The sequence below is a fragment of the Zeus faber genome, assembly GCF_960531495.2.
Source record: "Zeus faber genome assembly, chromosome: 2".
Lineage (NCBI taxonomy): Eukaryota > Metazoa > Chordata > Actinopteri > Zeiformes > Zeidae > Zeus > Zeus faber.
Genome location: NC_137189.1, coordinates 48,030,759 through 48,046,772, shown reverse-complemented (window position 1 = coordinate 48,046,772; position 16,014 = coordinate 48,030,759). Strand labels below are relative to the sequence as shown.

The 16,014-nt window shown below is 47.0% G+C and overlaps 1 protein-coding gene across 2 annotated transcripts in view; it reads left to right on the top strand.

Moving 5' to 3' along the window:
• The window catches only part of adgrg6 (adhesion G protein-coupled receptor G6), a 105,372-nt gene that overhangs the window by 48,537 nt on the left and 40,821 nt on the right, over positions 1 to 16,014 (top strand). For both annotated transcript variants that reach the window (XM_079996807.1, XM_079996808.1), the window contains exons 8-9: positions 13,216 to 13,304; positions 14,491 to 14,543. In XM_079996807.1, coding sequence (XP_079852933.1) covers positions 13,216 to 13,304; positions 14,491 to 14,543 — 142 coding nt within the window. The remainder of the gene's footprint in view (positions 1 to 13,215; positions 13,305 to 14,490; positions 14,544 to 16,014) is intronic.

Sequence of the window (16,014 nt, the reverse complement as noted above, 5' to 3'; positions counted from 1 at the left end):
AACTCTTGAGAGGCCGCGGTGATTGAGAGCGGTGTAAACAGTGAGCAGATGCCCCGCCGAAGCCCACTCATCAGAGTTCATTCCAGCCTCATTTAAATTCAGTGGGCCGGTTATCGCTCTCAGTTTGCATTACCACCTGTCTCATTCCCCGCTGTCTAAAAACTAAATGTCTACTCGCTCTTGTTTTTCCAAGATGTAAAAGGAGCGAATGAGTAGATGACTTTTGCAAAGGGTTTGGGCTTGTTCCTAACCGCCTGACGGAGGGTTCCCAATGGGTTTCGCCTAAGGGATCACCAATAATTTAATGCTGTGATTAAACGATGTTGACTCCCACTAGAATCTCTTTAATGGGGTGTGTTTGATGAATTTCAGCCGAGGGAAAACAAAGGTTTGTTTTTTATTTCTCGATGAAGGTCGGTCTGTTATGAAGCTCCGCAGGGAATCCATTCGGGTTCCATCTTTAAAGATGATGTGGCTCATGATGACATTTATTTCCCTTCATTTCTTCCCAGTTTATCAACTTCTGTCAGATATAACTGGGCTATAATTTGCTGTGTTAAAGAGGTGCAGAAGCAATGTTTCTGACTCAGGTGGACGGGGACGAGATAAGCATTATCTAGCTCGGCACGAAATGAGTTAATCAAATCTCTCATTAGTCAATTAACCCTGCGGTGAGTTTTACCAATTGAAACGTGACGCCAAATGAATTTCCCCAGCTCTGCTGGGTCATCCCATGAAAGGCAGTGTCAGGAACTTGATTAGGATAATATCGTAGATTTGTTTTTTCTAACCGGGGACAATGGAGCTCTCAAGGGACTCTGGCAATAACAAGTATGCATATCATTTCAATTCTGATTGGGTTGAGAAGATTAGGCTTGTCTCTACAGTCCAAGATCTGTTTGAACCAATATTCATTTTGATTTAGCGCACATGTCGAGGCTTTTTTTACCTCCGGGCATTTGCCGTCATCTAGAAGGTCAGAAGCTGAAAAGTTTTATGAACCCATGTTATTGGTCCTGGTTCACTCTGTGCCTCCTTTATCTCTGCGTTTGTCATCCCCAGTCCCACCTCCCACTTCTCCATCTCCATCCACCCCAACCTCAAGCATGCCTCTAACCCCAGCCACCATCCCATCCACTACTACCAGCACCACCTCCAGAACCAGCTACTTGTACTCTGGTAAGGCTACACCTGGCTTCAACCCACAGCTTCCCCACGAGTGTCTCTTGGCCCGGGCTCCATTCTTTGTGTAAACAACCAAACAAATCAAATTAAACTGCTTTTCGGGCTTTTAACGTCACAGTAGATCATCATGCCACACTTACTGGATCATTCCTACAAAGAAAACAAAAAACGTACTGTATATAAATCTTGTTTGAGAAATCCCGCCGCACATTTTATCCTGACTCAAGAATATTACTCCTGCACACGCTGTAAACGGCGTTCTCAAGGTGATCGGCGAATCCAAGCCATAATAGATGTCATAGGACTCTGTTTGATGATTCTATCGGGACTCCTCAGAGCCAAAAAAGCAGTTACGGCCTGCAGCATATGCCTTGGCTTGCAAGCCCCCCCCCCCTTCAGTTTGCCTAATCCTTACTTTTATACTACTACTACTATAGGATTATTATGAGTGTTGACAACTCATAATAATCCTGTATGAATACCACCTGGTTTAACTAGGGATGCACAGATTCCAGCGTCAGTTCTCATACTGTGCTCATGGACGTTTACTTGCAAAAACGCTCAAATACCTTAAAGGAGCACACCGGCCAAATGGCTTTTAGTCTGTTTACTAGTGCTCACTCATCACCACTTTTTTATATTCTCTATTTTTGAGTTTTGAAGAATTGTAACAATATGGTGACAAACCCACCTTAAAATCATCTCCCCGTCCCGCTGACAACTACACTAACATGTTTTATTCCTCCGAGATACTTTATTGGTCCGTATTTCCTACTTGTTAATTCCATTTGAAAAGGCAGAGGCGCCGTCGCTTGAAACGCGGAGGTTCACGTAGTGGCAGAATGAGATGGTGGTGGGCCCCCGGTGCAAATATTTTTTTGGACCCTCCCCGCACGCGCACGCGCACCCAGCCCGGCTCTAGCCGTTCTGCCACTCTACTCAATCTTCCGAGGGGGGGGGTCCATTACGCACGGTTCTTCTTTTGCTTTGTTCAATAAGGAACAGAGTAAAATAAAAAAGCCAAAATCCAAATCTAAATTCCTGGTGTGCCGATCAACGGTGCGCCAGCAATGGGCAATGAGCAATGAGCAATGGGTTTTATTTCAACTAGAAATTCCAGTTCTCATACTCGGCCTGAAGGAAATGGTGTCGGTGCATCCCTAGTTTCAGTGCCAGGGCGCTCATGGGAAACCCAGTTTGCTGGCAAGAGCTTCCTCTGTCAGTCGCTGGAGACAGGCCTGTCTGAAGCTCGCCCCGTTTAACCCGCCGCTGGTTGTGTGTGTTGTGTTCCCGTCACTGACCTGCTGACTCGTTTTGCTAACCAGTCGAGCCTCCTACCAGCGCTGTCGCCACCGGCCCCTCTACCCCGGCCCCTCACGCCTCCCCTGCCACCGCTAACGCTGCTTCAATCACCAGCTCTGCATCCGGTAAGGGAGCTTACCCCGAGCGGCTCACCGTCTCAAACTGGAGCGGGCCAGTCCAAATCTCCAAAGTCAAAACTCTGAGGTCTGATTGACTGTGTTGTTCCAGTCGCCCTTTTCTTTTGGCTTGTACATCTGGATGACTTTTTTTCGGTGGCGCCTGAAAAATATTCCTGTTTGGACCACAATTTCATTCTTTAATACCTGAAAACCTAAATTCTTGGTTATTTATTACTGTAGTATAAAATGTTATAGTAATAAATGTTTCTGCTTCATCATCATCATCATCGTCATCAACGTTGTTCATATTATTATTTTGATGATTATTATTATTATTATTATTGTTATTGTTATTATTATTATTATTATTATTATTATTATTATTATTATTATTATTATTGTTATTGTTATTATTGTTGTTGTTAATAATAATAATAACAATGTATTATTATTATTATTATTAATTATATTATTATTAGTAGTAGTAGTAGTAGTAGTAGTAGTAGTATTATTAGAAGTAGTATTATAACTGGTAGTAGTAGTAATAGTAGCTGTAGTTTAACCATTGTTGTATTTCTGTCGTAATTGGAAGCAATGTTGTCATTGAAGCTGTGGTTTGTCCAAGTAGGATTAGTTGTAGTAATAGCAGTACTTAATATGAGTTATAAAGCATTTGGGACTACTAAAACGACAAAACAAGAAAGATAATGAAGAGGCGGTTGATTTATGTTGGTTTTTATATATGTTCATGGCGGTTCATAGACCTTTACTTGGACGCTTTGATGTGATTTTGTGGAAAGTAAAATCACCAAAACGAGGGTTTTTTCCCCTCGTTGCCAGGACTGAGACAGGGGGCGGTTGCCAGGAAGGTTTCCAAAGCTTCATTAAGTCATTAACACCTTACTGAACCCAGAGCAGAACAAGAACAACGTCTGCTCTTTAAATGAAGATATTTAAGGCATTTATCTGAGACTGTCGTCTAGACGGAACTATTACAAGTTAATTTATAATGGAAATAAGCCTAAATCCTGAGGTGCAAAGGCAGGTATGCGTATGATAATACACATATGCAAACACACCAAAACCCTGAGAGGAGTAAAATATGGCTTTAGGCAAAAGAAAGTAGGTAAAAAACACCTTGTTTTTTCCTCGTGAGCTACAACACCAGTGTTGATCGTGTTGATCTTTCTGCCGCCCTGTGTCCACCGCTGACTGTTGTGTTGTGACTGTTTGCCTCCTCTGTAGCTCCACATCCAGGCAGTGACAAGTCCACTGCTTCATCCGCTACCACTAACCTACCAACCCTGCCAGCTACTAACCCCACCCCGCATGGTAAGAACAGCGCCGCTGGAGTCCTCCTAATGCTATGAGACCAGGAGTGCCCACAGATATACAGACCTGCAGCCCGTAGTTCGCTCATCTGGGTGTGTACCCCCATTCTTTTGGAAAAGTGCAACATCCTAAGGAGACGGTCATTTGTGCCGTCCAACGGCAGAAGGCCCGGAATTGGTTTTGATGAATTTTCATCTCGGAATAGTCACATCGATGGGCACAAAAAGAGGTCTAATTCCAAACCTCGTCCTTTATGGGCCCATCCCGTCACAGACGGGCCTTGCCCTCTTCAAGATGGAGGTGCAGGGGATTTGTTTCGCAGAATGGCATCATTGCATCTAGGCCTCTGTATGTATGACATCATCATCATAGCTCCACATACATGATCATGTCATCTCCATTTTCCAAATCAGTGAACTAACTTTATTATATCAGGACTGGATGGTTGTGTAACTGCTAAAGAGTACTATAGTATCACTTCCTTTAACAGTACCCAGGAATTGAACCATTCATCTTGATTGTGTTTCTGTTGTTAGTGACGTATGTTTGAATTGGAAGTTTAATTTCTTTGAGTAAAATGAGCCGAATAATGTTTGTGTCATTGTCACCGAGGATGTTTAGACCTCCACCGCTTACACTCACAGAGCTCCGCTGCGAACCCCTGCCTTCTTAGCATACGTGGTTCTTGATACGAACTAAACAGGAACCAAGCCAACGGTTCGAGTCCACCTGATGACCGAACGCACGGCCACAGGAAGACTCACCTGTGAGGGCGACGGGTGTTGAACTCTTCTCTAGTCTGTGTACAAGAACCGCGTATTATAATCATAACCATAATCATAACCATAACCAGATTACAAGCCAAGACGAGAAGATCCAGCTTTCGGCACATGTAGTAGTATTACTGCAGTTGTCTTGCTCCTGCTACTAACCAGAAAACAACAGAAGTCCGAGGACGTCATGATTTTAACACTAGTCCTCTTCAATCCTTTCTCCGTGTCCTCCCTCCTTCCTCCTTCTCATCTCACCTTCTTGCACCGCGTTCCTGGCACGTTTTCTTCTCTTTCACTCCTCTTTCACTCTTCTTTCCTCTCCTCTTTCACTCCTCTTTTGCTCCTCTTTCACTCCTCTTTTCACTCTTCTTTCCTCTCCTCTTTCCTCTCCTCTTTCACTCCTCTTTCCTCTCCTCTTTCCTCTCCTCTTTCACTCCTCTTTCCTCTCCTCTTTTGCTCCTCTTTCCTCTCCTCTTTCCTCTCCTCTTTCACTCCTCTTTCCTCTCCTCTTTCCTCTCCTCTTCTCACCGGACTAACAGCCCTTCAGCCAACCCCTGCGTTGCAGTTTCTAACTACTAACTATCCCACTACTCACACCTCAGTTACTTCCTCTGAGCAGGGTGAGACCCAGACAAACAGTTACACACTAAACCAAGCAGAACCACATGTCTGCATCGATGGACACGTAACGGTGCATATTGCATATTACGTATTAATATGGATTTAGGCACACACACACACACACACACACACACACACACACACACACACACACACACACACACACACACACACACACACACACACACACACACACACACACACACACACACACACACACACACACACACACACACACACTGCTGCCTGGGTGTCTTACACTGCAGATGTCTGGTGGATGCTCCTCTGTGTCCCCCTCCTCTTCACTCCATCGCTCTCTTCTCCTCTTTCTTTTCTGTCGTCCGATCCTCTCCTGTCGTCTCATCTCAGGAGCATATTCATTCATTCGTAATATGTCTCTGTTGACTAATCTCTTCTTAACCTTTATAAAAGTTGTACCTGTGCAATTGCAATTCTAACCCCCTTTCTCCGCTGTTAGCGGGCAGACAAACGCACTAACAAGCTCCGTATTCTAATCAGGGCCTTTGTCGGCCTGTGATTGCAGGGAGTCTAGTTGTTGTCGGGATGTAAAATGAAGATAGTCGGCGCTTTTGTTCCAGTATTCCCTTAGGTGTATCCTCTTTGTCTCTCTTTTTAACGTCTTGATTGCCCTGTGTAACGTTGTGTTTTTTATTCTGTCATCTGCTTTTGTCACCACAACGCCGTCTGGCCTGGCACCCGTTACCACGGTGACAGCAAAGAAGGGCGCGATGTTCGTTAGGTCTCGGCTGTGGTCGTCTGCGCGGACGATGACCCCGAGAGCTTCTTTTAAAGCCGCGACCTCCCTGGGAAGATCCAAACGCTCCTTCGGGTTCACTGTTGCAGATTCACCCGTTTCTCCACCTCCGGCCCTTCCACTAACCCCAGTGCCCCAAACCAGAACCACACCAGTTATACAGCACAGAGGTGTCTCAGACTCTACGCCCCCACCTCCAGTTGTACACTTCCAAGGTCTCGTCCCACAACGTAGGCCCTTAGCCCTGGCACCACCCTTTCCCCTCCCCGCCTCTGAACCCAGACCGCGGAGCCCAGGCCCCCCAGCGGCCGCCCCTAGGCGTCCAGGCCAGCGAAGCTCTAAAACCTCCCTAGGTTTCATATCCACCCCTCTGATCTGGCCGGGGAGGAAGAGGCCGGCTGAGGCAGCGGGCACCAGACCCCCACCCAGGCCGGTGCTTCTAGTCACCAAGCCCGCCTTGCACACGCTTGGACTCAAACCCGCAACCAAGCCCTCAGCCACAGCAGAAGGACCTGGACAAACAACAACTGTATCCACGCCTGGCACACCCCGCCCGCTGACCATCACTCAGCCTTCTCACGGACCGGGGGTGGAGACCACGGCCACCACCTCCTCAACCCCAGACTTCAAACTTCCTCCTCGCCCAGGGATCACCACATTAGGGAATGTGTCCTTTCCGCAACCGGATGATGATGATGGTTCAGATCTAGAAGAGCGCCACCCAGTGGCAGCCGCATCAGTTGCCCTATTATCATCATCATCATCATCATCATTGTCTTCATCTTCATCATTGTCTTCATCTTCATCATCACTTAGCAACAGAAAAAACAAACCTGTCGCACCACAGTGGTTACTATCAGGCGCCGGTGCTCCATCCGAAACGGCGGTGGATGAGTACGGCTCCGGGACGGAACCATTAGTGTATGATTTAGAGGACCACACTGAGGAGCACCATCCCTTCAGCCCGTTTGATTTTTCCTCCGCTCACTCTGTGGATGAACCCGCCTCCCCCTCTCCTCCTTTGGATCCTCAGCATCCAGCATCGATTGGCTCTGAAGCAAGAAACAATCATTCACTTCACCTTTCACCGTCCCACTCAGCTACAGCCCCAATTACTGACCCTGAAAGAGGAAACACACGTTTTTTTAACCAATCTGAGTTGACGATTGGCAGCGTGACAAGTGGCTTAACAATAGGACGGGACGTTTTGTTCAACCAATCAGAAGACAGATTGCAAGCGCACACAGTTAGACACAGCAGCGCGTCTCTGTTTACGGTTCCAACTGTTTCTCCAGCGTCGACGGCCTCCCGCCTGCACCTCGGTCGATTGGAAGACGGTTTGAGTGGAAACCCTCCGGACGGAAACGTCTCACATCGTGCGCCCACTGCTACAAAACAAGCTGAAACGTCCTCTCTTCCACAAACAGCCCTCCATCACCCTCCGTCTCTCACTCCGTTCATCCCAACAAAGCGCAATCCAACGCTCCTCCGCCCTCCTCTCCTCCCCCTAAAGGTCACCTCCGACCCCAACCCTCTTCTCAGTGCACTGTTGACTCCATCCAGTCTCCCTCCCTCTCCCTCTCCTCCCCTCCATCTTACTCTCTCTCCCCTCGGCTCTGTGACAGGGGAGAGTTCATCCACTAAACCTTCGCCCTCGGTGCTTTCAGAGCTGCGGACGGTGCAAAGCGGAGGGAGCCTTCAGGTGGATAGAACTACGCCTTCAGCGCTAAAGAGACTTTTGTCCTCCTCTCCTTTTCACGCTCTCGCGGAAAGCTTGTCCTTTCGCACTCCCGCCGCGGCTGTGAGCGCCGAGCGCGCTCCACCGGCTACACCTCCTCACATCTCTGTCTATTCTCCACCTCTTGTTCCATCTTCTCTACCCCATGCCTCCTCTTCCTCTCTATCTCCCTCCGCTGCTCACTTCACCCTCGCTCCATCAGACGGCGTCCCACTGGGGCTCTCTGCCAGCGAGCTGTCTTTTCTGTCGCTGCCTGGTCGGCACGTTTCCGCCGAACCTCATGGTCCTCAGGATTCTGTGCAAGTCTCTCCCTTTCCCTCCAAGCCAGTTCTGGCTCGTGGGACCGTGCAGGCTTCTCCGTCCATGTTGTTGTTGCCGTCACGGTTGCCTGCTGGGTTTCAAAGAGACTCCCAGGTCCCAGAGGGCGAGAGACCACCCCTGCTATTCTCCTTCGACGTGCCAATTCCTGCTTTTGCATCCCATGTTTCCCAGCATTCTCCCTCTGCCCCAGAGCAGTCCGGCGACCTTGCGGAACCCCTTGGGACTGGATCGGCCCTCTCTGAGAGCGACCGCCCCGGTGGGACCCACTCAGTCCCTTTCAATCTCCGCGCTGAGGAGCTGGTAGAATCGGATCCGGAGGCTGCCGGTTCTGAATCGCAGAGTCCTGTAAGGCCCAGTCCCTCCGGCTCCCTCTCACCGCTGGTCATTCATGACCCGGATCCGCACTTGGCTCTGTGGCCTTCCCATTATGCATTGCAGCCGTCGGTGAGCCCCTTTTGGGTTCAGCCTGAGCTGAAATGGTCCAGAACTGTATTGGCTGCCACAGTATCAGGTGATTTGGCCCTTGAATCTGGCCTAAAGTCAGAGACCAGTCGCACGGCGCTACTGTCCCCTCTGGCTGACACACTCCAGCAGCCCAGCCCAGAGAGCACGCACAGGGTGCAGTTTTCTCCTTTTTCCTCTCCCTCCCTCTCGTTCTCTTCACCTACGCTGTCATTCCATTCCAACCCGCCCACAGAACATCGGGGCCTCCCGCAGATTGCCCCGGCGATTGGAATCCAAGCTTCTCCTCGCTCTGCTGTCCCCACTCTGCGGGCGGAAAACTCTCAGCCCTCCGCTCGTCTGTCATCTCCGAGTCAGACATCTGGTGCCCGGGCCGCCCACACTGTGGGCCCGAATGTGGTGTATGCGCTCCGTCAGTCACTCACCGTAAATCTAGCTGGCACGCGGGTGGAGAATGCGCACACACGCCCTGGGAACCCGAACAGCTCTTGCGTTCATTCCACGAGCTCGCAGACAGACACGGGCTGTTCCGGTGCGTTCGCGAGCCCGATCTCCTGTTTGCCAAGTCCATCTGTCAGTCCTCCAACTCGGATTCCGGAGCGACACAACGGTCTGGCGCCGCGGCTCCCTTGGGGCCCGGATCACTCTCGCGGTTCGGACTCGAGGCGCGCACACTCCGAACCCGCACCCTGTCCGACGCGCACACACACCCGGACGGTCGCGCACTTTGGGGGAGGCGCGGCGCACACGCTCTCAGACACCAGAGCTCAGATGGACACGAGCACAGGGTTGATTTTGGACTCTGACCACAGGCTGGTTCCAGGGATTGGTCGCGGGCCACTGCGCCCCAGCGCTTGGCGGCAGAGGCCGCTCGCGTCGCACTTCACCTCCTTTTCCTTCACCCCTCCTCCCCGCGCCTCCTCTTTCCATCACTCCCCCCTCCTGTCTCCCTCTCCAACTCTTCACCTTTCTCCCATCTCGCTTTCTCTTGTCCACCTGGCCATCACACCCTCAACAACCCTCACCCCTAATCCTCTCTCCCCCTCCATGACTTTCTCCCTCTCTCATCCCCTTCCCCCGCCACCCCCTGAGGGGGTCACCTTGCCAGCAGACCCTGCCAGCGAGGCAGAGGCAGAGGCAGGAACCGGATCCACTTCCTCACCCACTCAACCGGCTGCTGTCTTTCACGCGCCTTATACGACCTCAGCCCCTCGAGCCGACCATGCAGCGTCCTTCCTAGTTCCCGCTGCGGCCCTAATCAGCCAATCAGCGGAGGGGCTCCAACCCTTTGTCACCCCCAGCTTATTGCCTCTTCTTGACCCACACTTTGCCACGCCCACAGGCCAATGGGAGTCAGCCCAGGCGTCTCCAACCGCCCTCCCAAACCACTCAGATCCTTCTCTCTTTGGCACAGTTTTTGGATATGAGGACGTTTCGGCGCGGCCCGGGGGACGCTCACAGAGAGGGAACACATCTGGATTCACAATAAATCCTAAAATACATTCGGCTGAGTTCTCAGATGACTTCAGGACAGCTGGTCACGGCACAGAACTCTCCGCTGTGTACAGCTTTGTGGAAGATTCTCCACAGTCCCGGCCTGCCGTGACTTCAGAGCTCCCCTCCTCTGCCGAGGGGTCGGCGAGAGAAGCTCGTGTCGATGGCAGTGTGACTGTGGACGTACCGCAGGGTCCCGTCTTAGGCCGTGGGCCGCACGCCAGCCAGAATGCAGGGGCCATCGGGGCTCTGGAAACGGTGTCAAAGCTATATATACGACCTACTGCTACCTTCACCAGTGCCAAACCAAATCATCAGCCAAGCTCCCCCGCGGTGACAAGAACCATCAATGCATCCAGATCCTCCAGACCCCCCCACAGCCCACCTGACTCTGTCTCCGAGGAAGAGACGGGTTCAGGAGCGGAGCAGTCTGTGCTCTCCTGGAATGGGAACGCCGGCGAAAAAACAATGGAGCCAGACGACCCGGCCCTCACCACGCACAAATCCCCCGCAAACCATCAAACCTCCACAACGACCAGGGGCTCGGTCGCCCGGAATGGAACGACCGACCTCACGACGGGGGCGGATGCGGTCGGCACAGCGCCGCCCCGCCAGACCAGGACCGCTAACAAAGCCGCCCCGGCAGAACCCGGCGGGAAGCCGGGGCCGCCGGGGCTGCCGAACGCAACTGGGTCACAACTCAGTTTGAGCGCCGGTGCCGGCGTGTCACATCACAGCGGGACTTCCAGAACGCCGGCGCGGGGGCCTGAGGATCCAGGTCACGGCAACGGGACGCTCCATGTCGGAAGCAGAGACACCGACGTGTACGTCTCCCCGGCGCCACCCATCGCTGCGGATGGACACCTTTTCATCGGGACGGAGAATCCCGCTCCCTTCTCCTCCTCCTCCTCCTCCTCCTCCCCCCCTCTCGCGGCCCCGCTGGGCGCGCCCGGCGCTTGGGCTCTCGGCGGCGGCCGTAAAAAGGCCACGGCACGCCCCGACCCCAGACCCCTGAGCGCGGGTCCTGCAGCCCGGCCCGCGATGCCGTGCCAATGTAAACATCGCTTTCATTTTACATGTCTGTGTGGACTGTCATCGGGGAACAGTATGTCATGCAGTAACAACAACCGTAGAAGTAGACCCTAGTTTCTTGAGAAAAAAAAAATAAAGAAGAAAAAACTGATCAAATTAGCCCACTGCAAAAAAAAAGATAAGAAAAAAAAACAAAACCTTTTTTAAGATATGTTCTCTGTTTTATTCTGGTGACATTTTCCAGAGTCGTTTTCAGTAGAAAAACACTGCAGATTTTTTCCAATATGATGAAGGAATGAATGAAGATCATGATGAGTGTTTTTTTTTTTATCCTTTCTCTTTTTTTTTGCAGTGGAGTAGTAAACTCCTAGTCGGTGGTCGTCGGTAATCAGCCGTAGTATCTTACTACCTGGGTGTTCGTCCTGGTGGAATGGCCCCGACCCCTTTTTTTTCCACAGGAAGCTGTTTGGGTCGGTGTTGATCCTGTGGGGGGGGTGGGTGGGGTTTAGGATATTAACATGGGGTGTAGTTGTCCAATCACCTTGCAGTAGAATAGTCCTGGTACCTAAAACTGGCATCCCGGCGTTTTTACTTTCAGACCGTCGTGTCTTCCTCTCCTCTCTCCTTCCGCTTCTCTTTTTACTCTCCCACACTTTATTCATGGGTTTCTATCTGCTGTGGGCCCCGTCGCTCTATTTCCTATTTGTTGATGACTTTTCTATTTTCCTGCTATAAATATCTCTTTCTCTCTCTCTCTCTCTCTCTCTCTCTCTCTCTCTCTCTCTCTCTCCCTCTCTCCCTCTCTCCCCCTCTCTCTCTCTCCCCCTCTCTCTCTCGGGGTCGTCTTCCTGGGTGATGCTCTCAATCGCCGCTGTCGCGTCGTGAGATCGACCGACAATAAACCTCCCAAACTCTTTGCGGCCTAATGAGGGGGCAGTAGATAGAACATCCACTGGATGTCTGCTGCAGCGAGGCCCCCCCCCCTCTAACTGACGGTGGAAGGTGTCTCTCACTAACAACTTGTGGCCCTGGCGCCACCTAGTGGCCGCTGTGTAGCAGAGCAGGAGAGAGGACGGGCGTGAAGCTGCGTTTCAGCACAGCTCTGTGTCTCGGTTTTTTAAGCGTTCAACACACGAACACTTCCAGTGTGACATACCGTTCATGTTGAAATACATATCTACATATCTATAACATATCTAAAGGTCCACTATTTGAGAAACACACCACTTGCAATGAATGAGTTTGATCAAAAATATAAATAAATATATATATATATATATATATATATATATATAATTTTTTATTTTTTTTGAGGAGTGATATATATACAGTATTCATTGTTAATTGGGGTAACAACAGGTTTCTAAATATACAATAACTATCATAAGTGATAGATTTAGTTGCATATACTGTGTGGTAATAATATTTGTTGTTATAAATTGGACCCGTCACTGTTGCTCATCTGAACATATTCACATTAGTATTATTTAAATGACACTGAATCAGCTGATTCAAGTGATTTTTTACCACTAATGTTGGAAAAAAAAAACAATACCTAACCCTTTTGAGCAGTGGTGTTGCTTTCAAATGGATTCAGGAGAACCCTCCCTAAAAAAAAAGGGAAATCCAAAATGGGTTCTGAGTGAAACTGGACACAGCGATGTACTGAAAAGAACAGGATAAAGGAATGCAGCTCCGAGCAGCGCGAGGCTCCATCTCCACTTTAGTCCATTTCAGTTCTCCCAAAACGCAAAGCGGAATTGTTGCTCCCTCTCTCTCCCTCTCTCTCTCTATCGATCTCTCTCTCTCTCTCCCTCGGCCGTGGTTATCTGCCAGGCAGTGCGCTCGGTATCATCATTTCACACGGTCAAATTGGATTCCTACATCTCTCCGTTGCTTCCGAAACGCCTCGATTCATCTCCTGCTCTGCGCCACAGAGAGGGGCCGAAAAACCTCCATTAACGCTGGGAAACACCTTGTGCAGGATGGAAACCGATGCAATTCTCTCTCTCTCTCTCTCTCTCTCTCTTATTTTACCCCCAAAACATCTCTCTCTCTCAGAGGGCCTCTTCTACCGGGTCTCCTTTGTCGTGGACGACGAAGGCTCAGAGTTGGCGGAGGCCGACGTGGAGCAGGCGGTGGTTCAGTGGGTGAGACACACTCGGCTTTACACCGCCCTCGCTCTGCCCTCGCGGCCTTCACAGCGAGTGCAGAGTTGTGACGCCTCATTATTTCGGGACGCTTGTGGCTTCCACAGCGAGGTCATGGAGCAGTGATGCACGGCGATGCGAGACGCATGAATGCAAACTGAGTTAAAGGTGCAGTGTGTAGAATTTAAGGAACGGACTTGGCAGAAATTTAATATAATATTAGTATGTCAAGTAAAGTATGTTCTAATTAGTGTATAATTCCAGGAGAGACCTAAGAATGAGATGTTTTTATCTACATAGGGGGTGGGTACGCTTCACGGAGGCCGCCATGTTGCACCGCTATGTTTCTACAGTAGCCCAGAAGGGACAAACCAAACACTGGCTCTAGAGAGGGCCTTTCACATGGTTTGCGTGTTTTGGTTGTTTCACGGCCACCGTCTCTTCCACGGAGGCCGCCATGTTGCACCGCCATGGGGGACGGGTGTTCAGTTGGTTGTGATCTGCAACCTCACCGCTAGATAACACTTCATTCTACACACTGCACCTTTAAATCTTATTTATCGTAAAGTGACTCAAATGAGATGATTGATCTTCCATGGTTCATCTCTGAATTGCCCCAAATTGTGAAAAATAGTGGTGATTATATCACTCGTAATATTTGTTTTCGAAATAAATATTTTCTAATACAATATTTATATTATTCATAGAGCATCCAATTTAAAAAAGTTACAAAATACATGATAATACAAATAATTATAAACAAAACATGCTTTTGATTTTAATCATTTTTAAACTCCGCTGCTGCACATCCTGAATTTCCTCTGAATTTTTCTTCTCAATTGATAAATTAAAACTTATCTTATTTTATTTTGAAAAGTAAATATGTAGATAAAATTAAAGAATAACAAGCATATACAATAGGTAAAACAACAAATCAGGAAATAAAATAGCATACAATAAAATTAAAATAAAATTGAGCTTATAGTTATATATGAAATATTTCAATGAGTGGCCAGCCGTGTTTCCGCAGGCAGGTCCTTCCTGGGCTCTCCCTGCATTTAGACTCGACTGGAGTGAAGGGCCCACGTTGGTGTTATTCAGTTTTATTGTGTTTTTATATTATGGTTTTATTTAAATGTGTTGAATTAATTAATCTATAAACTTTTGTTTTATTTTTATTTTTCAGCTGAACCAGACGTTCCAAAACTGGAGCCACGCCGTTTACATTGAGTTCCTCAGGTAAGAAGATAAAATATGATAAGATAAGATACAATAAGATAAGATAAGATACAATAAGATAAGATAAGGTACAATAATATAAAACAAGATAAGATACAATAATATAAGATAAGAGAAGATAAGATAAGAGAAGATACAATAATACCAGATAAGATATGAGAAGATACAATAAGATAAGATAAGATAAGATAAGATACAATAAGATCAGATAAGATAAGATACAATAATATTACATAAGATAAGATAATATAAGATAAGATACCATAATATTAGATAAGATAAGATATAAAAATATAAGATAAGATGATATATCGTAAGATACAATAATATAAGATAAGATAATATAAGATAAGATACAATAATATTAGATAAGATAAAATAACAAGATAAGATAAGCTAAGATACCATAAGATAAGATGAGTTAAGATGAGATCAGATGAGATAAAATGAGATAAGATGAGTTAAGATGAGTTAAAATGGGATAAGCTGAGATAAAGTCTCAGTGGAAATAAAGTGAGGTTTGATATTCCATCTCCTGGGACCCCGCCCATAAAAAGCATAAAATCATCTCAAGTAGAATTTAAGTCTTCACCTCTGTTAAAGGTTAAATCCCATGGTGCACTTTGGAAAAAGGAAGAGGGGTAATATAATATAATATAATATAATATAATACAATACAGCATAATATAATATAATACAGTACAGTATAATATAATACAATATAATGTAATATATAACATAATATACAATATAGTATAATAATAATAATAATAATAATAAGAGCTGGCATTTATATAGCGCCTTTCACAAACCCAAGGACACTTTACAATGGAAAAAGTGAGATGGAAAAGTGGAATGGAAAAATAATATGAATGTAATATAATGTATAATATAATGTAATATATTATATTATATTATATTATATTATATTATATTATATAAGACATAGTATAATATCATTTTATAAAATATACCATCATATAATATAATGTAATAAGATGTAATATAATGTAATATAACATAATAAAATATACACAAGGAACAAAGTGTTAAAAGGAAAATACCTCTTACCACAATCTGTCTTAACATAAAAACACCAAATATAACTAAATACCCTATGTCAATATGTTTAGTTGTTCACTTCTGATAAATACCTAATATAAATCAATATACTGCATGTTTTGATATACAGCAACATGATCATAATTACCCCCCGCCCCACAAAAAAAACCCTATACAGTTTTTTTCTGAGTAATGTAATTAATATGATAATAATCAATATATTATTTTCTAATAGAAATGTGGTGTTTAATTTTTTGAAAATTCAAAAGTTTTTCAGTCTCCAGTATAATGCCAGGACCATCTAGCAGAGTAATGTTTCTTAAACGGGGGTACGAGTACCCCTAGGGGTACTTTGCTGTACTGCTAGGGGGACTCAGAAATAAAGAAAAAAATGTATTACTTTTAAAAA